The 23,408-nt window shown below is 38.5% G+C and overlaps 5 protein-coding genes across 7 annotated transcripts; 2 read left to right on the top strand and 3 right to left on the bottom strand.

Moving 5' to 3' along the window:
* Window positions 1-311: 311 nt before the first annotated feature.
* LOC140783183 (uncharacterized) lies at window positions 312-6,830 on the bottom strand. Of its 3 annotated transcripts, none has more exons than XM_073129964.1 (3): window positions 1,231-6,830; window positions 820-1,158; window positions 312-648 (listed from the first exon to the last, which is right to left on the bottom strand). In XM_073129964.1, the coding sequence occupies exon 1, from the start codon at window positions 5,912-5,914 to the stop codon at window positions 5,054-5,056; it is 861 nt and encodes a 286-aa protein (XP_072986065.1). In that variant the 5' UTR covers window positions 5,915-6,830; the 3' UTR covers window positions 312-648; window positions 820-1,158; window positions 1,231-5,053. The 3 variants fall into 3 exon arrangements, with proteins under 3 accessions (XP_072986065.1, XP_072986064.1, XP_072986063.1); XM_073129963.1 differs by having other exon boundaries at window positions 820-1,393; window positions 1,501-6,830; XM_073129962.1 differs by having other exon boundaries at window positions 820-6,830.
* A 4,466-nt stretch (window positions 6,831-11,296) lies between these two features.
* Window positions 11,297-15,930, top strand: LOC140785307 (amine oxidase [copper-containing] alpha 2, peroxisomal-like). The gene is made up of 6 exons (XM_073133141.1): window positions 11,297-12,106; window positions 13,898-14,282; window positions 14,378-14,491; window positions 14,593-15,134; window positions 15,219-15,549; window positions 15,679-15,930. Exons 1-5 carry the CDS (start codon window positions 11,352-11,354, stop codon window positions 15,421-15,423), a joined length of 2,001 nt encoding a protein of 666 aa, XP_072989242.1. The 5' UTR covers window positions 11,297-11,351; the 3' UTR covers window positions 15,424-15,549; window positions 15,679-15,930.
* On the bottom strand, window positions 15,580-18,231 carry LOC140785309 (COMPASS-like H3K4 histone methylase component WDR5B). Its single transcript, XM_073133144.1, has 2 exons — window positions 17,446-18,231; window positions 15,580-15,980 (listed from the first exon to the last, which is right to left on the bottom strand). Exons 1-2 carry the CDS (start codon window positions 18,157-18,159, stop codon window positions 15,687-15,689), a joined length of 1,008 nt encoding a protein of 335 aa, XP_072989245.1. The 5' UTR covers window positions 18,160-18,231; the 3' UTR covers window positions 15,580-15,686.
* Window positions 18,232-18,978: 747 nt separating this feature from the next.
* On the bottom strand, window positions 18,979-19,853 carry LOC140785310 (photosystem I reaction center subunit II, chloroplastic-like). The gene has a single exon (XM_073133145.1). The coding sequence runs from the start codon at window positions 19,702-19,704 to the stop codon at window positions 19,099-19,101; it is 606 nt and encodes a 201-aa protein (XP_072989246.1). The 5' UTR covers window positions 19,705-19,853; the 3' UTR covers window positions 18,979-19,098.
* A 223-nt stretch (window positions 19,854-20,076) lies between these two features.
* LOC140785308 (uncharacterized) lies at window positions 20,077-23,090 on the top strand. Its single transcript, XM_073133142.1, has 2 exons — window positions 20,077-20,983; window positions 22,421-23,090. Exons 1-2 carry the CDS (start codon window positions 20,114-20,116, stop codon window positions 22,826-22,828), a joined length of 1,278 nt encoding a protein of 425 aa, XP_072989243.1. The 5' UTR covers window positions 20,077-20,113; the 3' UTR covers window positions 22,829-23,090.
* The last annotated feature ends 318 nt before the right edge of the window (window positions 23,091-23,408 follow it).

Here is a 23,408-nt window from a genome sequence, read left to right as displayed (position 1 = left end):
GCATAATCACATGATTAGAAATGATTTTAGTGAATAATTACCTAATTACTTGGACATAGGATACTCTATTTACTTAATTAGTTAGCTGTATGACTCTCTTATCTCTACTTTCTAATCCTAATTCTAGAACAAATCCCACCAATCGTACACGTGCATGCAGTTGTAATCACATCAACATCTATTGAGTAGACTTTGGTAATTTCTCCATCACCTCAAGTATTCTCTACTACACAAGAAAATGAAATCCCTGCAACCTTCAACTACCCTAAAATAGACAAGCCAACCATTAATCAGAAGAACAGAGCAATACCTTTCATCAAAATCCTTCTTCTCCTTGGCAAATGCATTAGATTAGAAGATTAGATTGCTCACACTCATCAAATAAGTGAAAGCTAACATTACATTACATTACATTACATTACATGATAATCTTTTATATGAGCCCTATAGTTGTGTATTTATAAGCACATATTTACATCAAATATCCAATGTCACTTATTTCTCTCTTGTCATCTGGGAATCAAAGTAACCTTCATTGCGACAACCGCAACGGCGGCGCGTGCGACTCCACGAGTATCGACCAGAGTATATGCACATCCTCATCTGAACATGACTTCACATCCTCATAAAGGATGTAAATCCCTCGCTCTGCAAGAATAATAATAATAACAACGACAACAATAATTAGTGAAAGTAATACATAGAATGGAATAGAAAGATATCCAAATTCCTCAAGAAGCTAAAAGAATATTGCCATCAGAACCTGGGAAGATAAGAGGAAGAGAGGAAGCTACAGAAGTTTAGGAGTGGAGAACATACTTTTCTTGGGGGCAGAATGCATGCGAAGCCATAACTTCTTCAATGGGGAGAAGAGGGATTGAAGCCACCTCATATGGAGGAGTGAGTATTCTTATTGCTCCATTGATAAGAAGAGTGGAGATATTGGAGGGGAAGGAAATAAGTGAGAGGGGTTGGAGAGTAACATAGGTTTGCTTTAGGCTTGGGTGAAGTATATTTCACTATTTCTCCTGACACATCTCATTCCCTTGCAGCCAAATATTGAATTACATATTCTTGGTAACATGTCACTTTCCACCGTTCACTCTTCCCTCTCAAGCTCTCTATTTTCTTCTCCAGAAAAAGACTATTTCTTGCCCTCTGCACCATAGACAAGTATTGGAGAAGATATGTCATCTAATTCTTTGTACCCCAAGAAAAACAAATGCGTACTTATTATTTGCATCTCTGCATGAGATCAGCTCAAATCTCATTTGATCCTTCTCCTTTTGATGTCTCACAAATTTTGAAGAGATGGTCCACCAGGAGTCAGGGTCTCTTGAAAGAAGGCAATAAAATTGAAGCACTCATAACTTGCTGCCCATTTAGAAATCGCCTATGTCAGGCAAATAACACGTGGAATTTGTGGGTTATCCAGATGCATGTTGTGATGCAAGTTGATCCAATTGAAACCAAATAAAAAGAATAAAAAATTATGCTTACATCTCAAAGAAGCTGAAGAGGAGAGGTCTGGGAAGTGGGGATTAATATATAAATTGAGCACCACTATGAAATACCAAGCAAATTTTGATTTGATAACATATTAACATGCCATGAGGAACCTGTCAAAGCTAACAGTTGGTTGCTGGATTAATATATATCTTGCAGATTGTTGTTCAAGGTGATGCTTGTACAAGCAAGATTTCTGTCAGAAATATCGAAAATTCTTATGCAATAGACTTGTCAAGTTATTAGAAAATAGCATAATGGAATTGCTTCCAGAAAGTCTCTGCCAAAGGATGTAGACTCTAAAAGTGGCCAACCATAAGTTTCTGGATCCATACTACCTTATTTCCTGGAGACTTATCATTTGTTTAGATTCTAATAGGAAATCTAAGAGTTCTAGCCCCTACCCTACTTCTAATGAAATCCTCAACTTAAATTAAACCTGAAAGACTTATTTAAGTAGCCACAAAATCCGAAAATACTGATCATAGCAGAGATCTGATGCAGAAAAGAGGCTGCTATCTCCCTTTCCCTTCTAAACCATAATATCCAAAACCAGGAAGCAACAAGGTTAAAGAAAAATTAATTTGGTGCATTAAAACATGAAATTTCTAGAGTGTTTTAGATTTAGTAACTTGAGTCTGCGGCGGTCCTAGATATTACACAAAGAGGACCTGAGAAGACCAACATTTGGAAACACTATCCTTTCATGAAAACAGAATCTGCAGTTATGAAAGCACAAGAAGATAGAAACACTAAACAATAACATGTGCACAAATATTATATATAGACTTGAGAATGAAAGTAGGCCAGAGTAGCTATCCAAGCATGCATGGGAAAATTCAGATGTTATATAGTCTTCATTTAGCAACCTAATATCGATTAAGCAAATTTATAAGATATAATCACCCAGGATGGGTAACATAAGAGGAGTAATATTTACAACAAGAAGAGACTATATCATTGAAATATCCATTGGAAGTCATCACAGATCCCAGAGTAGCGGCTCTACATGACCAACAACAAATATAAGTTAAACATGATAGGTCTACAAATCTAAGAAGATTAAGGTAAATGTGACTGATTTTGAAGATCCAAACATATCGACCTACCCAGAGGCTACTTCCTTTACACAAGGATTTCCACTTCTGAATCAATTTAACAAGATAAATTTGATCTTCCACCAGATTCATTGCCTCAAATGCTGCATTAGTTTGTTCATTAACCTAGTTCCTGGTGTATCACTTGTGCTTGTCAGCTATAAGCAGTTAGCACTACCACAATTTGCCTCACAAAATCTTCTCACATTTTGGCTTTCATTATGCTTACATTAGATCTAAAGAATAAAGTAAAAAATCACCATTCGCCACCAAGATTTTCTGTTTCTGTGGTTCATATGGAGGGCAGATCTACTATCACCAATATATGTTACTGACAAGTACTTCATCAACTGTAATTCTGACAGCTAAAGTGCAATACCTAACTAATCAGACAACCCTTTCTGTCAGTGAAGTCTGGTATGAACTGAATTCAGCACAAGCAGACTGTAGGCTATCTATTCACCAACCATAAAGCATTCAAAATATGTGTTCTGTCCACAAAAGCCTTATAAAAGGTTACCTACATTACTGCCAGAAGAATTGCCTTTATGGCTTTATCAATACTGTGCTACTTGCACAGTCACTATCCATGCTCCACCTTTGAGAGTAGACCTACAGCGTCAAATGACATTAGTCCCTGATATTTCAACCTCCAAATACATTTTCTGCTCTCATTACTCAAGATTCCTAATGACCAGTCACTTTCAGGAAGAAGATCAACTTATTAACAAATTAACCCTTGCGCATCACTTGGAGAAATTCTCCTTCTGGAGGATTGGATGGCCAGAGGAAGTTAAATAGTAGTCTGTTACTGAATAGAAACCATAGTATTTAGAGTTCTAACACAAAGACCCTATAGAACACCTTGACTTGAAAAACAAGCAGCCCTTCTTGAGCCTTATGCAAAGAATCTATCGTGATCATACTTCATAACAAGGATTGCATGTCGTAATTTGGACACAGAAAACAGTAAAAGAATCTTGTCTTACGCACCTGGATATGAAGTGCGGATAATCAACTGTTCTGTGTGCTTCAGAAATCAGAAGACAGCTCAAGATAATTGCATAACAAAAAAGAATCTATGAAAATTAATGGCAGACAATCATCCAATACTGAAATAGAGTATGCTGAAGATTTTTGAAGGAAAGTAAGCAGCTCATGATGAAGATTTCTGAAAAAAAAAAGTGCCAAATCAGCATTTGGTAGCAAAGTATGAAGCATGCCATTACCAAACATGTGAAGTCAAACATACATGCAGAATGAAAGCTTTAAAAAAAAACTCTCTAGAATCAAATGAGTAATTAATTGGTAAAACTGGATAGATCTTAATTGTGCACCTGACTGACCTTAATAGCCCCATAAGTACTCATATCCCTATGAATTTTGGTAAACGATTATATCTTATCATGTTGAATGACAGACATACCCAAGAAAATAGTGCTGAAGAGTGAAGACTTGAAAAAATATTGTAAAACAGTTAATTCTTTGATATTTTTGACATAAAAGCGATATGGGGCTATATACATGTGAACTTTAGGTGGTAAGATGAGGATCAAATGCAATGTGGCAGTCTTAGTATCAGATGTGACATTATCATATATACATCCTCGCACTTATGACAGAGAGATAATATTTCTATATATATATATATTAGTTTATTATACGATAGGAAGAATGAAAATTCAGCCACCCTTTGAAAAAAAAAATTAGTCGCCATCCAACTTGTTAAGGCAGAGGTATAGCAAACAATTGACCTGACATGCTCTTAAGGGCTCTCATCTTAATGGTCTGATCCTGAATAGAGATGTCATTTTCCAAACACCACTATTGCAGGAAAAGCTAACATAACTATTGTGGATAGAACAAATATTTATTAAAACTTGGTTATTCTGTTCTTCCATATATCAGTTCACTAACCAATTTAGGTTTTTAAACAACCATCTGAAACCACGGCATATTATCTGGCAAAGTCTTCATAACAAAATTGAATCAATTTCTTGCTCTTCACGCTGTTCATAGGTAGTTTTTTACTATATGCATGAGATAACCTTCACACAAAGTATGAAACAAGTCGAAGCCACCATTTATATTAAGATTATCACAAGAACATCATAGGAAACATTACACTAAGGATTATTCCAAGGTCCATTGCCTAGCATTAAATTGTACTTGCAACAACTTTGATTGGATTAAATAACAGTGTGTTTTCCTGGAAAAAAACCATCATCAGCTAAACTTTAAGTATAGGATGCAGAACAAGGATAAGAGAAAAGAAGAACCAAGAGGAAGTCATAGGATGTGGCCAATCTATTCAAACAGATCAATTTATAAAGGAAAGAAAAAAAAAAGTTGGGAGCCTCATGTGCACTGTTACAAGCAATCACACACTAAAATATTTTGTTAGAACTCAAAGCGAAAGGTGTGGGAGTAAAATGTCCTCCTGTATACACCTACTCATTCTTCCATGCATATAATATCAAGGAGAAACCTAGACCTGGCGATTGAGATTCCCTGAATGTCTGGGAGGAAGACCATGGTAACAACTTTTCAGCTGGTTGGCTTGTCTGAAACATGAAGACAGCATTTCCAGCAGGTGAACCGAAAAGCCAGTTGTGGACGTCCCAGAATACCTCCACAGGGAGGCCTTCCACCAAAATTGTCTGATTTCCCCTGAACTTCCATGCAAGTCGCTTCACCTGCATTACCCGCTTCTTGTCTATGCGAATCTCAAGGCATGGATCATTGAGCCCAACTGTGTCACACTCTATAGCAATATCATGATACTGGCCATTGTCGCAGAATTGAGCCTTCGCAAAATAGATCTTTTTCCCATATATATGCTCCCTCTTGGCTATGAACACAGCATCTGAAGGAGGAGGACTCGCACTGGTTTTACGATAAGCTTCCTTAGTCAGATCACCAAGCAAGAGAGCCATCTCAAAGTCAAAGATCACTGCCACATAGAAACATTCTAATGGCTCAGGCCCGGATCCAAATTTAGCTCCAGAAAGGTCCCAGAAAATATCAATCTTGCTGTTGTTTGCCTCCAAGCATTTTGATCCTTTCCTCTTGGTAAACCACGGCTTTATATCCACCTTACAGAGGCATTGATTGGCAGAATCATCTATCCCAACGGTCAATCCTTGGCCCATCAGATTCTTGCTCCATGTAATGGTGATCACACAAGCGCGACCCGATAGTTGCGCCTGGTATAGGCATGTCACTGGATTCTGACCATTTCTGCTGGCACTGGATGAGGAATCAGCAACTTGGACTCCACTCTCACCAAAGCAAGAAGGGAAATCCCTCATTCTGATCACAGCAATCCAATCTCTAGATGGCTTTTTAACAAATACTCTCTGTGTACCTCTCTCCCACTGGAGCCGAAGGAGCAAAGGTGCTTTACAACGAAGAAACGAGGATCTTCACTAACCTCATTAAATCATGAGAAACAAAAAAAATGACCCCCCGCCCACCCCCCCCCCCCAAAAAAAACACTTGCAAAAGAGATGATCTCCCCCACCACATCCACCTAAGAAATCAAAACCTCCCCCTCTTTGGCCTCTTGTTTACAAATCAGAAGAAAAACTTTCCACCACAAATCAAGATCTCAAGAAAATCCAACCAACCAAGAGAAAAGAAAAACAACTCCCCCCTACTTCGTCAGATCAAGAAAAAAAATTCAAATCTTTATACCGGAAAAAAAAAGGAAGACGAGATGACTCCCCTCCTACCTCATTCCACCAAGAACTCAAGAGCCCATCTCCCCAAACGCTGCTCCGGTCAAAATAAAAACTTGGGCTGCTCTCAGGATTCCAATAAAAGCTTGGGGCCAGGACAAAGGACCCTCCAAAAAAAACAGGCCAGATTGTGGAATGTGGGCAGTAAAAAAAGAGGAAGAAAATAAAGAAAAGCACCTGCCAAAGCAGACAAACAAGCACTCGTTACACTGTCAGATGCCTACAAACAACTCGCACAGCAGTTGCTCGATGAAATGGAAGTGGAGAGAGAGACTAAGCTCTCTTTCAAATACATAGCAAAGATGCCTCCTTTTCCAGACAATATCACATGCATCCACAACAAAAATAGACCAATGCAGTGGCGCCAACTCTAATCCAAAGATTGCAAAGGAGTCAGGGAGAGAGACTGGAGGAGACTTTACCCAGTAATGGTAATCCGATAGCGGCAGTAAACGGAACAGCCGCAATGCATCCAGCCAAACTCTTGACCATCAGCTATCTATCTATCTATCTATCTATCTATCTATAATCTATCCAGATTCCAACTCCACCGTGATGATGATCCTGCGGTAACTGCAATCAATGGAAAGGAAACGGTTTTTTTGGATCTGGTTGTGTCTGGGTCCTCCCCTAACTGCACCCACGAGGTGGCATTAAATGGCCAGAAATCATCAATTAACTCCCACCTTGCAATAACTCTCTCTCTCTCTCCTCAGCCAACTCATACCAAATGGCACACCATTCATTAATTCCCAAGATACCTCAAGATGTAAAATTATAAAGTTATCTCTGACTAACAACACTTCCCAAAATATTGTTTGATTCACCAACTATGTACCAGTTTATCGACCAAGATGTGCTCATAGTCATTAAATATGTATAATTAATACGTTGTATATTCTAATTATCAATAACATTTTAGAATATTTGTAGTAAAATATTCACACACACTCTACTCTACCTCGGCTGTTTACAGTGCTGGCTTCCAAATAAATACTCGTGTTTCCTTTTTCCCATGCAGTAAGTAAACCAGCATGCATTTATTCCTCGGTGTTCCATTTACCTAGTTTTAGTTCATACTATTGTCATATGTAATATTATAAAAGTGAATACAAAAAGTTTAGGTGTGGCCTGTCATATTTTATTTAAAAAAATTTTGTAAATCATACCTTATATTTTATCTACTTTATAACTCACATCCCATCTTTAATATTTTTGTAATCTGACTCTTACTTTTTTTTTATAATTATCATGTAACACCTTTCGTTAATTTAAACATTACCAACAAAAAAATATTTTATTATAATATATAAAAATAACTTATTAATACATATAAGACAAAAAAGAGGTGTAATAATTTGATAGATATCAATTAGTCAAAATAATATTATATTATTAAACGAGAATTATAAAGAAAAATGAGGTGTCGTATTACAAAGTCGTCAAAGACGATACGTAAAACATAAAATAGATAAAATATAAAGTGTAATTTATAAAATATACTTTATTTAATAAAGTGGTGTCATAATTTGACTCAACCTCAACGCAGGTGAGCGGTTATCATTTATGTGTATGATTGGCTGGTTCAACTTTCTTTATATAAATTCGTTACATAAATGGATTTCCAGAGTGGTGAAATCTACTTAAATCGTTAGCTAATTGTTGAAATATGTTTATATTAGTACTCTTTGTTTCTACTCCATGGACCACTATATGCTAGCTAGATTATGACAACTAGATATATGCATGAACTCCTCACCAACCAGAGCCCAACTTGCATGCTTCTGTAAAAGATTAAAAATAAATAGTCATTTTTCTTGTCTAGGAAATTTTCATATAATATTTTGGGTTGATCATAATTAGAATCTAAACTACTGTCTGATCTATTTTCTGTGACACTTTGAGCTTCTTTACTATTTAATATTTATCGCTTTTTAATGTTTTAGATGAGAAATATTAAATGACAAAATTACTATCAATTTTTTATTTTATTTTTCTCTTAATAGGGGTGAAATGATTATCAAAGCACCCAAAATTTGATTATCCAATATTTGTTAATAAACAAAAATCAAGCAGGCAACTAAAGATGAAAATGGGGTCATTGTAAATATTATTCTACTAAGAAGGTACTAAATGGTTGTACTTACTACAAGGAGAGATGCTACAAGTTTAAACAATTGTTTTGGTTGGGTTTGTTGGTCAAATCTTAAATAGTAGATCATTAACCTAATAACTCTGGCATGCATGGAAATCCTAAAGTTAGCTTGCTTGTGTAGCACTTAAAGATACCTAATCCAAAGTAATGAAACTTGAGCACGTAAAGGAAAAGGGAAGAAGAAGGGGAAAAAGAAAGGGTAAAAAAGAAAGATATTATGATTAGGGCCACTTCCAATACCTTTCTTCAAGCCTTTGTGGAGCTAAAACTTTCTTCTAATGCCAGCTTTAATGCCTCTCTCCACTCTGACATGAAATGATACAAGGTTAGAAGATTAGAAGCTTGTGAAAGTGGGTCATATTTTGTTTTATAACTTTCCAAACATGTCAATGTCCATGATCCCATGGATTGGGATGTGTATGAGTAGTACAAGCCCGTGACACAAAAGAGCATGGACAACTATGCATGACTGTTTGGCATTTTCACCCACTCTTACTTTTGCAAGTGTTTCATTCGTTTTGGCAACAAAGATTCCTCTTTCTTGGAGTGGAACCATGTCTGACATGAACTGGAGACAGAGATCTGCCACTTTGGTGTGCGATGAGATTAAGCAATCTGAGAGTTGAAAGAGAGCTAGCAATGGTTGAGATATTTGGGTTGAAGAAGATGGCCTTGATGAAAGGAAATAGAGTCAGTCACATACTCACATATGGCATTCCTACTCACCCATTCTAATCTTTTAATTTAACTGAGTTGAAGATTTTTAATGGGCTGAATAAATGGGCAACGGCATTGAAGCCCAACCAACAAACTCTAGCCCAAGTTTAAATGATTAGTTAATTGGGAAACTATTGGACCTTTGCATATAAACTCCATATTAATTATATAAAACTTCTAAAATATCACTTCAATTAGTTATCATTAGATTTTAGGAAGCAAGAGATATTAGTTGAGGGATCAAAGTGTCGCACCGATGTTTTAGTTTATTTCTAAGCTGTTTTAGAGGTTTAATTTAGTTTTTTTTTTCTTTGGTTTTATTTTTTGCATGAAATATAGTTACCTTTCTTTTTTTGCATGCTTATAAGCCCCCATATAATTATTATAAATTTTAATTATTTTATTTATTTAGTTAAGTATTGCAAACTATATTAAAAAAAAAAACGTGAAAGTAAGCAATTATCTGCTCACTCATACGCTAATGCGGATGTAGTAAGTTTTAAAATATTTTTTGAAGGGAGATTGTGTTTATTTTAAAGGTATATATAAGAGAGGTTTGAGAATTGAAATATAGGTGTTGTTATTATTTTGATATGATATGAAAAATTTAAGGATATGTTAAATAATTTTAGAAGTAAATTTATAATTTACAAAGAATTTAAACTAAGCCTTAATATTTTCCCTCTCCTTTGTCACCTTTTGCACTTGCTAAGAAAACCAAAAAGTATTTAGTTACTAAATATGGATTTTTACAAACAACACCCTGTATTTTTATCTATTTTATGATTCACATTCCGTTTTTTTTAAATTCAACCCCTCATTTTCTTATACAATTATCATTTTAACATCCCGTAGACGGTACTAAAAAAACATATTTTATTATAATACATAAAATAATTTATAAACACTCTAAATTACCTCTATTTTTTATCTCTTTTTTTTTCTTTTTAACTAAGAAGAAAAAGAAGAGGAGTGGAGGGAAGATAAGAAAATGTGGTGGCGACAGATAGGTGAAAAAGATGATAGAGAGATATTGAGAATAAGAGGGAATGGTGAGGTACTTTAATAACTTGGACGACATTAATTAATCATAATAATATTGGAATGTTAAATAAAAATTATAAAAAAAAATGAGTGATCAGATTACAAAATTCTTTAAAAACATAGTGTAAATTAAAAAAATAAATAAAATGTAACTATCTAAGGGGTGATCTATAAAAATTCCTACTTAAATATGGCTTAGAATTTAGGCAACTCAAATAAGTGGCAACTTATGGCTTAGAATCTAGGAAAATACTGCTTGGAAATGATCCAAAACTGAGAGAGACTCCAAGTCTCCAACCTCTCAACCTTTCCCTCTATCTAATTCATAATAAATAAACAACGACTTAGAGCATCTCCAACCGGGCTCCAAAACTCCAAATTTGAAGCCCGGTGGAGCTCCTCCAAAACTCTAAATTTGAAGCCCGATGGAGCTCCAACTGAGCTCTAAATGGGGCTCCAAATTTGGAGCCATGAATAGTGGGGCTCCAAATTTGGAGCCCCACCGTGAAAATGGAGCCGGACTCCATTTGTCATATCAACTTTTTAAAAATGCCAAAATTACCCAATATGTGTTATATTTAATAATTTTAGTTCCATTTGTATCCTTTGTTAAATAATTTAGTTAATTAAACTGAGTATATAATTAGTTTTACTAATCTTTTTTTAACAAAATAATACCATTGGAAAGGTCTGATCTTTAAAATGAGTCTAATATTAAATTATTTTTGAGTTAATTTTAATTTTAATTTTTTTATTATTTATAAAAATGAGTCTAATATTAAATTATTTCGATGCGTTTAATTAAAAAATTAGTAATTTAAAATTAATTATAAAATTATTGAATATTAATCTTATTTTAAAGATCTCGACGAGAGTTTTCTAACCATATATTTTTTAATAAAAAATAATAACGATAAGAAGATCTATTAAACAATTTAAAATAGCTAATATAATAATATATATTATATTATTATTATAATATATATAGAGCCGGTGCACTGGAGATGCTGTTTCTCCATTTTTGGCTCCATATTTGGAGAAAGCATTGGAGATGCTGTTAACACTCCCTTACTCGAATCACTCCACTCAAAGATGCTCCTCTTCCTACTTCCACTCTTCCTCTCCCTCTCCGCCTCATCCCACTCTCATCCCCTCGATCCCCTCACCGCCTCGGAAATCACGACCATCCGCCGGGTAATCCTCTCCTCCTCCTCCGACCAATCCTTCTCCTTCCACTACATCGGCCTCGACGAGCCCGACAAACCCGCTCTCCTCTCTTGGAGACCATCACACGCTGCCTCCCTCCCCCGCCGCGCCTTCGTCATCGCCCGATCCGATCGACAAACGCACGAGATCCTCGTCGACGTATCCAACCGCTCGATCATCTCGAACGCCATCTACGGCGGAGCAGGGTATCCGCTCCTGACCGCGGAGGAGCAAGCGCTGGCGGCGGAGTTGCCGTCAATTTACCCGCCGTTTCTGGAATCGATTAGGAAGAGGGGTTTGGATTTGGCGGAGGTCGTGTGTAGTACTTTCTCGGTGGGGTGGTTTGGGGAGGCGCAGAGGAGGAGGAAGAGGCTGTTGAAGATATTGTGCTTCTTGGCGGGGGAGACGGCGAACTACTACGTGAGGCCGATAGAGGGGGTGACGATCGTGGTGGATTTGGATGAGATGGAGATCGTTGGGTATAGAGATCGGGCGCAGATTCCGGTACCGAAAGCCGAGGGCACGGATTACCGGGCGGCGGCGAGGAAGGAGAAGGGGAAGAGAAAAGGAGGAGGGGTGAAGCCGGGAGTCGTGGTGCAGCCGGAGGGAAAGGGGTTTGAGATTGAAGGTCATATTGTCAGGTACTAACTATTTCATTTTATTTTTCTAAATTTTTCTTTTTGGTTTTGGTTTGGAAATCGGAGGTTTTAATCGAAAATAAAATAATCTTAAAAACTGATAAAAAAAATCATAATATTAATTATTTTCAAAATCCATCCGTTTGTATTTCAACTTTAGTGAAATTACTCTAAAAGAAGTACATATATTTTTTATAGATAATTAATTTATTTTTTATAATTAAATAATAATAAAAAGTTTTAGAAAATAAGTACTCTGTTCGAGTTCTTATACCAATTATTATAAGAAAAAAAATCTAATTGAAATATTATAAGATTTGAACTCTTTTCCACTTTGGATCAAAACAAATTTATGACGTTTTGGGACCATTAGATATATGCATGCATGCATGCATGTTAGATATGCACTCGGTGGGAAACCAAAATGGCTTGGCTTCATTTGCTTTAATACTTGTCAGTAGGTTGTGCAATCTGATTCATTGACTGCTCTAAGCATTTAATGGAGAAAAAAAAATGCTACTCAGCTGTCAAAGTAGTTGCCATGTTGAATTTTTATATAAAGATATCATTTTTATTGCAAATAAGTAAAATATTATATCTTTTAATGAAAATTTTAAATTACATCCTACATTTTTACTATTTTTTTTTTGTTAACACTTCTTATTTGAAGATTTTGTATTAGACCTCTCCTTTTTTTATATATTTTTCATATGACACTCTATTATTATTTTGAATGACTACTATTAACCTAGATTTATAGTTTATATAACTCCAATAATTAAATAACTAAAATACTTTAAAAAATTTATTTGAAAATAGTTGAATTTACTTAAGTCAGAGTGTCATATAAAAATTATTAAAAAAATAAAGAATGTAGTTACAATATCCTCAAAAAACCACATATTAACAACAACAAAAAAAGTGAACTATCCCTATCTTCAAATATGCCAAGCTTCTTGATCATATTTATTGATTGTCTTGATTCGACGCTTAATTAATGCTTAAAGTTTTGCATGTTTATATGATTCTTAAAGTTTTTAAACTCTGTCAAACTTCCATTAATACGACCACAGGATGGGTTAAGTTTAGTGTCATTAGACAAAAGCTGATTACGACAATAAGAATAAAGCATTGTTGTATAATAAAGTAGGCATTAAACTTTATTCTCAGAGAAATAAATTGAGGAAACCTCACGTCCGGACTTCGTAGATCTTTCCCCACTGAGTAATGTTAAATCTTAGACAGTTATATATAACATATGTCATGCAATATCTAGGAATTTTCTTTTCTGTCTAAATTCCACTAGCAAATAGGCTATTTGGAGCTATTATTTTCTAAATTCCAATTTTAGGTTAAATATATTTTGCCTCCATTAAAATTTTGACTTTTTAAACTTTGCTTTATATTACTGTGCCAGTATTTTCGACCAAATTGTAACTGTGAATTTTTTTCATCTACAGTTAACCATGTAGTGTGTCCTTTTAATTTAAAATTATTAGCAGTTTGAATAAGAATCGCTTCCCTAGTTCTCTATTATACTGCTAGGAAAACTAAGCTGGTTAGCCGACCAAGCTAGTATACTAAGCTAAGCGTGAAGGAATTTATCTAAGATTGCATGAGTTAGCCAAAAAGGTAGCCTAGCTACCCTCTCAACTTATATTTTGTATCAGGAAGCCACTCATAAGCTTTCTCTCGGACTATATATTTATTTAGTAGAAGCAGATTAATTTAAGTCATTTTCTCATTTTGGGGCTGGGGATAAATTATATTTAAATCTTCCATCTTTTATACTAGATGGGCCAACTGGGCCTTCCACCTGAGCTTTGACGTCCGTGCCGGCACCGTCATCTCCTTAGCATCATTCTACGACGCCGAGAAGCGCAGCCGCCGCCGTGTGCTCCACCGGGGCTTCGTGTCGGAGCTCTTCGTACCGTACATGGATCCGACCGAAGACTGGTACTACAAAACGTTCTTTGACGCGGGCGAGTTTGGGCTCGGGCTCTGGGCTTCTTCTCTAGAGCCCATGACCGATTGCCCGGCTAACGCCGTGTTTATGGATGGTTGCTATGCTGGCGGAGATGGAAAGCCGGTCGTAATCAAGAACGTTTTTTGCATCTTCGAGCGATACGCCGGCGACGTTGCATGGCGACATACAGAGGTTGGAATTCCAGGACAAGTGGTCAGTACCTGACAATCAACTAATTAAATCTAAGAAATGAAACATTTTGATCATTATAGATGCTTTAATGTTTGGATTGATGCTGTGTTACGTAGATAACAGAGGTCCGACCTGAGGTTAGTCTTGTTGTGAGAATGGTGTGCACGAGTGGAAACTACGACTACGTAATGGATTGGGAATTCAAGACCACTGGCTCCATCAAATTTGGGGTATAATTAATTTTTCAACCAGAGTTCAGTCTGATCGATGGAACCGGTCTAATTTCACTCAACTTGCCGTAACTTTACCCATTGATTGCTTTATGTTGCAGGTCTCCCTGACTGGCATATTGGAAGTGAAGGCCACGCCCTACGCCCATGCAGACCAGATAACCAGTGAGCAGTACGGAACTTTGTTAGCCGACAACACCATAGCCGTCTACCACGACCATTTCATCACCTACTACCTCGACGTAGATGTCGACGGAGTTAACAACTCCTTTGTCAAGTCCAAGCTCAAGACGGTGCACGTGACCGATGGCAGTTCGCCTCGTAAGAGCTATTGGACTGTAGTCAAGGAGACGGCTGATACAGAGGCCGATGCACACGTTAGACTCGGATCGGAGCCGGCCGAGCTGTTGATCGTAAACCCTAATAAGAAGACCAAGGTGGGGAACATCGTCGGCTACCAGATAATAGATAATGGAGGGACTGCAGCCTCGCTGTTGACGGAGGACGACTATCCTCAGATGAGGGCTAGATACAGCAACAAGCAGGTGTGGGTGACTGCTTACAACAAGTCAGAGAAGTGGGCTGGTGGGCTTTATGTGGATCAGAGTACAGGAGATGATAATTTAGCAACTTGGAGTCAAAAGTAAGTCTGATGGTAATTTACTACATAACCTAAACGCTATGCAGATATGATTCATACTTACTACATATTGATGATGAACTGCAGGAATAGAGTTATCAAGAACACGGACATTGTGTTATGGTACACAGTTGGTTTCCATCACATCCCCTGTCAAGAAGACTTCCCATTAATGCCCCTGTTGAGTGGTGGCTTCGAGCTCAGGCCTTTCAACTTCTTTGAGAGCAATCCGATAATCAAAACTCAACCTTATAGACATTTACCTTCGTTCAACTGCACAAGTAACGTGTGAAATTAAATCATGGCCGGATATATGCATCTTTGATCAAACTCCATGCAAAATTAAAGTTCAAGAGCAATCCCTGCCTGTTATGTGAGCAAATTGCATATGTATTACTTGGACTGCCATCTTCCAAAGGTAATAAGACTTCTGGAGTAGTGCAAACAATTAAAGAGAACAAAAGTAAAGAAATTTACTAATATTTTGAAGTACTTGTTCTACAAAGATACTGAGCAACTCTCAACAACATTTTCTTTTGCCATCTAGATGTAGTCTTATGCCGTATTCTGGATCCATATCTTCACTGTTCTGTCATTATCAAGGCCAGCAGATGCAATTTTGTTCTCAGTTGGATGGCATGCGACGGAGATGACAGTATCAGTATGGCCTTCCAATTTCTGAATCATATTTTTTCCTTGTAGGTCCCATATATACACACAATTGTCTTCTGACCCACTGACTATGTATTTACCATTTGTAACAGAAAATGTGGATGTAATGCAGTATCTTCTGTTGACATGACCTGTGTAACATTTGATAGATTTGTTTGTTGCATAGTTGTATAACTTCTGAAATGTAGTGAAAATAAAGGCAATCAGATATGAAACATTCTAGAAAGACAGGAAGGAGAAAACAAATGAACTTCTGTTATATAAGCTAGGTCATTGAAATAAAAGTGAGGAAGCTTTAACCTTATAGGCAATAAAAGCAACAGAGTAAGTGTAATAGAACTTAAAGCAGATGTTTGGTATCACAGAATTTCATGGATCATTATGTACTGCAAACACAATTTAGTGCCTCTTTGCAAAAGGAGGTATATGATGTAGGTGTTAGAATGTGGGATCCTGAATGCAATCAATGGATGGCACCAAATTGGCCAAAAGTAAGTCTGTCATGCTCTACTTGGTTATAGGCTTGATCAAGCTCAATTTGATACTGACAAACTGAGCTTAACCTGCTGACCTGCTGATTTTTACACTTTAAAATTAATTTCAAGCAAAATTTGGAGACAATAAGGCCAGGTTGATCAGGTTAAAATACAAACCATAATCATCTGATCTTTTACAATATATATAGTTTATCGACCAATAGAACTATTCTTGCGTTTAAGTTATATGATTTAATAGCTTGTTCATAGCGACTGTACTTACTAAACATAATCTATATTCAAGCTTTCAATTTTTAATTTGGGTGTTCTAAAGCTCAAGATAGGATCTCAAACATTTAAAAGATTATCTACCTACTCAATGTAAGCTGAAGCTCAAATTTCTCAAAATTAGGGTAAATTTAATTGAACGATATGAGTTGATCCTACATGATAGACATATTTTCTAAGTCAAGCATGACCAGGCTCTGGCTTGATCATCTCAAGAAATCACAATTTAATAACAATATCAATGCCAGAGCAATTTATAAGTATCCAAAGTAGAGGTATATGGGAAATTCTTAGATCTACGCGTAAGAATTGAACAAACATAGAAATGAAGCCATATTCAAACAAAGGCATCGGGAGGACGGGTATCTTGATATATGTATCGATGTGAATAAGGCACTGGGATGGTGCCTGCCTAACTGCACTGATCGGCACAAGACTCGTGCCTCAACTATCAGAAATGAAAATAGCCCTGGTCATCTCTCTTGAAGTACTCTAGCATGTAGAACAAAGACCAAACCTCATAATCACTTTACTACCTAAGAGTCCTCTAGAATCTCTAGTTCAACAGTTTGTTCCATTACCAATTGTCCAAGAAAGGAAGCAACACAAGTTATTCCAATTGTATACCAAATCTTGGCAAGGGGTATTTTACTCCAAGATTTTTAGAATCCCTAAACAAAGAGATATTGAACTTGTAGAGAGATGTCTAACCTAGTTCTAAAATTTCAGAAAGGTCTAGATGCCAATTATATGTATTAACTTCCAAAGACCTGAATTTCTAAAATAAATCTTAAATTCGGTCCTAATTGCACCAAGATTTGGTACCAAATGGAAAGGAGATATAGTCCTGAGTAGTATCAACGTGAAAAAGGGAGTACCAGGTTATCATCAAGCGTGGCAACAAGCACGAACTTCCCATTGGGCGAGAATTTGCAGAACGATACGGCCGGCGGCGCCTTTTCATCAACGAGCACCTTGGCCCGCGCCCCGGTGGCCACATCCCAGACCTTGCAGGTGCCGTCATGGCTACCGGAGACGACGAGCGATCCGTCCTTGACGAAGTGGACCGACGTCACGGGCTCGTCGTGGGCGTCTATGGCGCGGACGCATCGGCCGGAGTGGACGTCCCAGATGCGGACGGTGCAGTCGAAGGCGCCGGAAACGATGAAGTTGGACTGGGGGTTGAAGTTGACGCAGAATACGAAGGAGGTGTGGCCGCGGAGGATTCGGATGCAGCGGTCGTCAGTGGAAGAGACGGCGGCGGAGGAAGAGGAGGAGGAGGAGGGAAGGGAGCGGAGGGACCAGATGCGGATAGTGCGGTCGTCGGAGGCGGAGGAGAGGTAGTGGGAGTCGAAGGACCAGGCGAGGTCGGAGACGCCCGCGGTGTGGCCGGAGAGGACGGCGAGGGGGAGGAGGGAGGAGGAGGAGTAGACGACGAGGGTGGAGTCGAGGGAGGCGGAGGCGAGGAGGCGGCCGTCGTTGGAGAATTTGACGCAGGAGATGGCGCGGGAGTGGGGACTCAGAGTGCGGAAGAGGCGATAAGGCCGGTAAGGAGGAGGGGCCGCAGCTTGGCCGGTCTCGCCGCTGGCCATCGGGAGGAATAGAGGGGATGGGAGGAGAAATTGGGTTTAACTTTTGGGGGAATAGAATCTAAACCCGAACCCGTTTGCTTATTGGGCTAAATCGGTGGGACCATAAATTTTTTTTTTTAATTTAAGAAATTTATAATTAAATGCAGAAATAGAGAGTTTGTGGTAAGAAAAACTTTATTATGATAATTATTATACTTTTTTTTTATTATATTGATATCAAAATAAGTATAGTATCGTCCTTTTATCTCACCAAATTTTTTTCACATTTATTTGAAAAAAGTTCCCTACCAGTATAACTATGTTATGTACTTGCATCAGAGAGATTATAACCTATATAAATTATTACGATGTTTCTTTGTAAATTAGTTTAGTGTATAATAATTATACTTGATATGATATAAAATTATAATTATAATTTAGTAAATAATTAAAATATTCTTACAATGAATTGATGAGGAGAAAAGAGATAAAAAGAAATAAAGTGTTTAAATAATATTTGATGGAAGTAAGTCATTTCAAGGTAAACTAGATGAAAGATGAGAGGAGAGGAGCAAAAAATTGATATTAGTAAATTAATATTGAGATAAGTAGTTATTTGTTTTTAATCAGGAAGATATGTCTTTATGTGATCTGTAATGGGATTGTAATCTTTTCTTGTTTTGTTTTTTAATCCTCTAATGACCAGCCTTCTCAGTGAACCAATCCAAATCCTTCTTTAATTACTCTCGAGTTTCCAATTATTATCTTGGAATAATATGCAACCAGTAGAAGTGCATAACATATCTTATTATCTTTACTCGTACCAAAATGCAATTAATATTACCGAAGCCAAGATTAAGTATCACGTTTAACACAGAGAACGGCATAAATAAATACAAAGACACGACTTTTACAGCACCAAACCATTACAACCCCAATATTATTCAACCCACGTACGACTTACAAATCGAACACCTGCTTCCCGGTGAACTTGACCTCGATCGGGCTGACGTTCTTCCCGATCGATCGGAAATTTTGCCCGACGCCTTGGCGGCCGGGGTTGACCTTCTCGGGGTAGACTCCGTCCTTGGGGTGCAAGTACTGGACCTCGCCGTTGGGGAAGACCCGGTAGAACTGGTAGTTGATCTTGTACTTGGATCGCAGCCGCGTGCCGAGGGCGAGGCACTGCTCCTTCCTCGCCAGCTTCAGCAAGTTGGGCCCCTCGCGCATGATGGCGGCGCCGCCGGTGGGCATCTCGAAGACTTGCTCCTTGGGGGACGTCCAGGTGATGACGTAGAACTCCTCCACCTGTGCCTTGCGGAGGAGGCCGCCGGTGCTGCCGGCGAAGATGGGGGAGGGGGTATTGGGGTCGAGCTGGGGAGGGGTGAAGCCAGCTGGGGCTTCGGTCTCTGCGGCGGTTTCGGCGGCGGCGGAGATTTTGAGGGTGGGGAAGCGGGAGGAGGAAGGGGAGAGGAGGAGGGGACGAGGGGAGGGCTTGCGGGAGAGAAGAGGGCGGGAGGTGGTGGTGGGTGGGGTGAAGAGAGAGGCTTGGGTTGCCATCGCCATTAGAGAGGGAGAGAAGAGGAGGAGTAAGAGAGATCTGGGAGTATGAAGGGAGAGAGATGGTTGGGTTATGAGATGGAGGAGAGGGAGGGATCTGGGATGGATGGTTGTTGCTTGATGGGGGTGGAGATTTGGATAAGGTGATATGGGTCGGACCAATGGGGATGGACGATTTTGATACGATTTTGTATTCTTTACCCACACCACAAACAGAGGACTGGAGGAGGTTATCTTTTGAAGGCCCAACTAGGCCTGGCACGGCCCAAAAGTCGAGCCTAGACTCGGATTGTGGGAAAAACAAATCCGGATCCGATTTTGTTATCCGACCCGTTTGGATATCCTTGTTAAAATTATAAGAAAGGAATTATTTATACCACCTCTGACCTCCCAGGTCCCTACTACGGTTTCGGCGATGGATCTGCTCAAGCGCGAGCTCCAGAGGAAGCGTCAAAGCCTTGAAGCCGACTTCGGCGGCAAGAAGCTCCTCCGCCGCTCCGAGATCGAGCAAAAGAACCTCCAAAAGCTACGCGAGGAAGAGCACCGCCGCCACCTCTCCAAATCCCACTTCTCTTCCTCCCCTTCTCCTACCCCTCCCTCTTCCTCCTCGAACCCTAATACTAATATCTCTAACCCTAATAACGCCGACCCCTCTCTCCCTCCCGCTCTCTCCTCCCTCTCCTCGAAGAAACCCACTGAGATCCTCTCGGACGAGCAGCGAATCGATGACCTCGTCCTCCCCCGGCATGAGGTCATCCGCCGCTTCCGCCTCCTCAAGCAGCCCATCACCCTCTTTGGGGAGGACGATGCCGCCCGCCTTGATCGCCTCAAGATCATCCTCAAGTCCGGGGTCATCGAGGTCGACAGCGACATGACGGAGGGACAGACTAACGATTTCCTCCGCGACATCTCCGAGCTCCGCAAGCGCCACAAGTCCGGTTCCTCTTCCTCGACGTTCCTCAAGGCCGGCAAGAGGGATGATGGCGGCGATGCGCTGGAGGACGGCGGGGGCGATGGGGACGGCGACAAGAATTTGAGCGGGGATGGGGGTTCGTCGGGGGTGGATGCGGATAAGGACTTGAAGCGGATGAAGGCCAAATTCGAGGAGCTTTGCGATGAGGATAAGATATTGGTGTTCTTTAAGAGGTTGCTGTATGAGTGGAAACAAGAGCTCGATGAGATGCCCGAGGCGGAGAGGAGGACGGCCAAGGGGAAATCCATGGTTGCCACTTTTAAGCAGTGTGCACGGTATTTGAAACCTCTATTCAAATTCTGCAGGAAAAAGGTTTGTGAAAATTTTATTCTTTGTTTTATTTTCATTATTTGTTCTGTTTGCATATGCTGTATCTTAGTCAATTGTTTGTAGGAAAGATACGGACTCGATTCATTAGTTTGTCAATTTTGTGCTTTAGCTCATGGTTGTGAACAGGTAATAAGATTCTCAACTAGGCTTTGCCAAGTTCTCCTAAGCTATTTAAATTGGAATTAGGGCTGTGCCTCATAACTATGAAAGAAAGATCAACATTTTCATTTTTTTCCTTGCCTGTGTTTGAATCCCTAATGAGCCATGGATAAAAACAATCACCAGATCTGCAAGGTCTTGCTGCGGATACATGTAGCAGTTAGTCTGAAGACTGGATGGAAAATTTAGGAAAGAAACCTGTCAACTAAAATTTTCAATCCTATTAAATCTTGTTTAGTTCTGGAAAGCCTTTGGAATGTGGCATGATCTTATTAGCAAGCTGGTATAACTTCATATAAAGGTGGCATCACTAGTTTCATTAAGGATATCAGCTAAAATATATGAGGTGCTGATAACTCAGACCTGTTAATTGTTTGATAATTGAAAGGACTGTTTGAGTAAATTCTTTTACTAGGGCATGCACTACTCACAGTATCTAACTCAAAAATGAGTTTTATTAAATAACTAGTGTGGTTGTAAGAGAATGTGGTTTTAGTTATACATGATTACCCATAATGGTCCAAATATCTGTTTTTTGAAAATCAGGGGAACTTTATTCTTGAAACATGAATAAGTAACGCTGGTCTACCCTGAGTTGGGATTCCCAACCTTGCTTTCTCTTCTTCCTCACAATTGCATATCCTTATTCCTTCTATTCTCCATTTTGTGTAGCTATGCATCTACATCCTTTTAATCCTCATGAAATTTGTCTTTCCCCAAAATCTGTTGTTTCTATCTTCTATTGTCTGATTGAATAGTTTTGTGCTTCACTAATTGTTACTATGCATATATCTAATAATTTTGTCAGATTCAATTATCTAGTTAGGCAGCAAATGTTATCTAGTTTTAATTTTGAGGCCAATATAACTAGTTTGATATAAATTGTTGCATAGTTTCACACCATTTTCATAGAATTGTCACCTAGGATGTCCTACTTTAATAGTACAACCATATATCACTTCTGAAGGTATTGCTTTATCTTGGAGATGCCTTTATATATATATATATATTGTTGACTAAATGTTAGCAGTTGAAAGCAGTAGCATGTGTAATTAAGATAATGAAATAGTAACAAAATGCCAAAACGAAGTTTGTAACTACTATAAAATTTTCTTTATTTATTTGTCTAACAAATATTTGTACATTGGTAAACCCTACTCTATAAGTTTACAACTACTAAATTATTGAGTTGATAATTAATCATCTGAATCATGTACATTTTTCTGTTAGCTGATACAGTTTTTCTTCTTTATGTTCCAGGTTCTTCCGGATGACATCCGGCAGGCATTGCTCGTCGTGGTCCAGTGCTGTATGAAGCGAGACTATTTAGCAGCCATGGACCTGTACATTAAGATGGCCATCGGCAATGCACCTTGGCCTATTGGTGTTACCATGGTTGGCATCCACGAGCGTTCGGCTCGAGAGAAGATCCACACAAACAGCGTAGCCCACATCATGAATGATGAGACGACCCGCAAGTACCTGCAGTCCGTGAAGAGGCTTATGACCCTTTGCCAACGCCGCTACCCAGCACTTCCATCCAAATCAGTTGAGTTCAACAGCTTGGCAAATGGAAGCGATTTGCAGTCACTATTAACTGAGGAGAGAGATTCTGTGAGAGCTTCGCCTGAGGATAGACTTCGGTTAATGCCAGCGCCAAAGGAATAACTTATGTATCTTCATAGCAATCTAGGCTTGTAATCTGGATATATCGAAAACACCCAGCGGCTAGTGATTTGTGTGTTAACTCACTTTACAAGTTTCAAGTGAGTATGATTATTATCTTCCTTCCTGCTGATACAATTAGAGTTGAGATATCTCTTCTAGCTAAACTGGCAACACCCCGATTAAGCAGTGTAGGTCATGAAATCAAGCTTTTCTGTTGCTCTGTATATTTTTCATTAAATAAGTTGACATGCACATTCTTGGACGTGGTCCTGTCCCGTGTCATTGCTCATGGTTAATTGGTGTGTTATTTAGTCTTCACCTGATAGGTAGTGGATTAAAACCTTTGTTTGCATTAGCATTTTTGGAGAATTGTAATGGTTAAGCTCACATATTCGAATATTTGTGGGTTAAATATGTTCAAGGCAAATGCTTTAAATATCTTATTCTATTATTTGAGAGAAATGAGAATTTGATGGTGATTCACTTAAAACATTTGTCCAACATAGATTCAAATCTAGAGAGTTTATTTTACATATATTCATCTCTCTCAGTATCCAAAATAATAAGCTTTTCTTTAGTC

The sequence above is a fragment of the Typha latifolia genome, chromosome 3 (assembly GCF_019914945.1).
Source record: "Typha latifolia isolate L0001 chromosome 3, TyphaL0001v2, whole genome shotgun sequence".
Lineage (NCBI taxonomy): Eukaryota > Viridiplantae > Streptophyta > Magnoliopsida > Poales > Typhaceae > Typha > Typha latifolia.
This window is presented reverse-complemented; position numbering and strand designations above follow the sequence as displayed.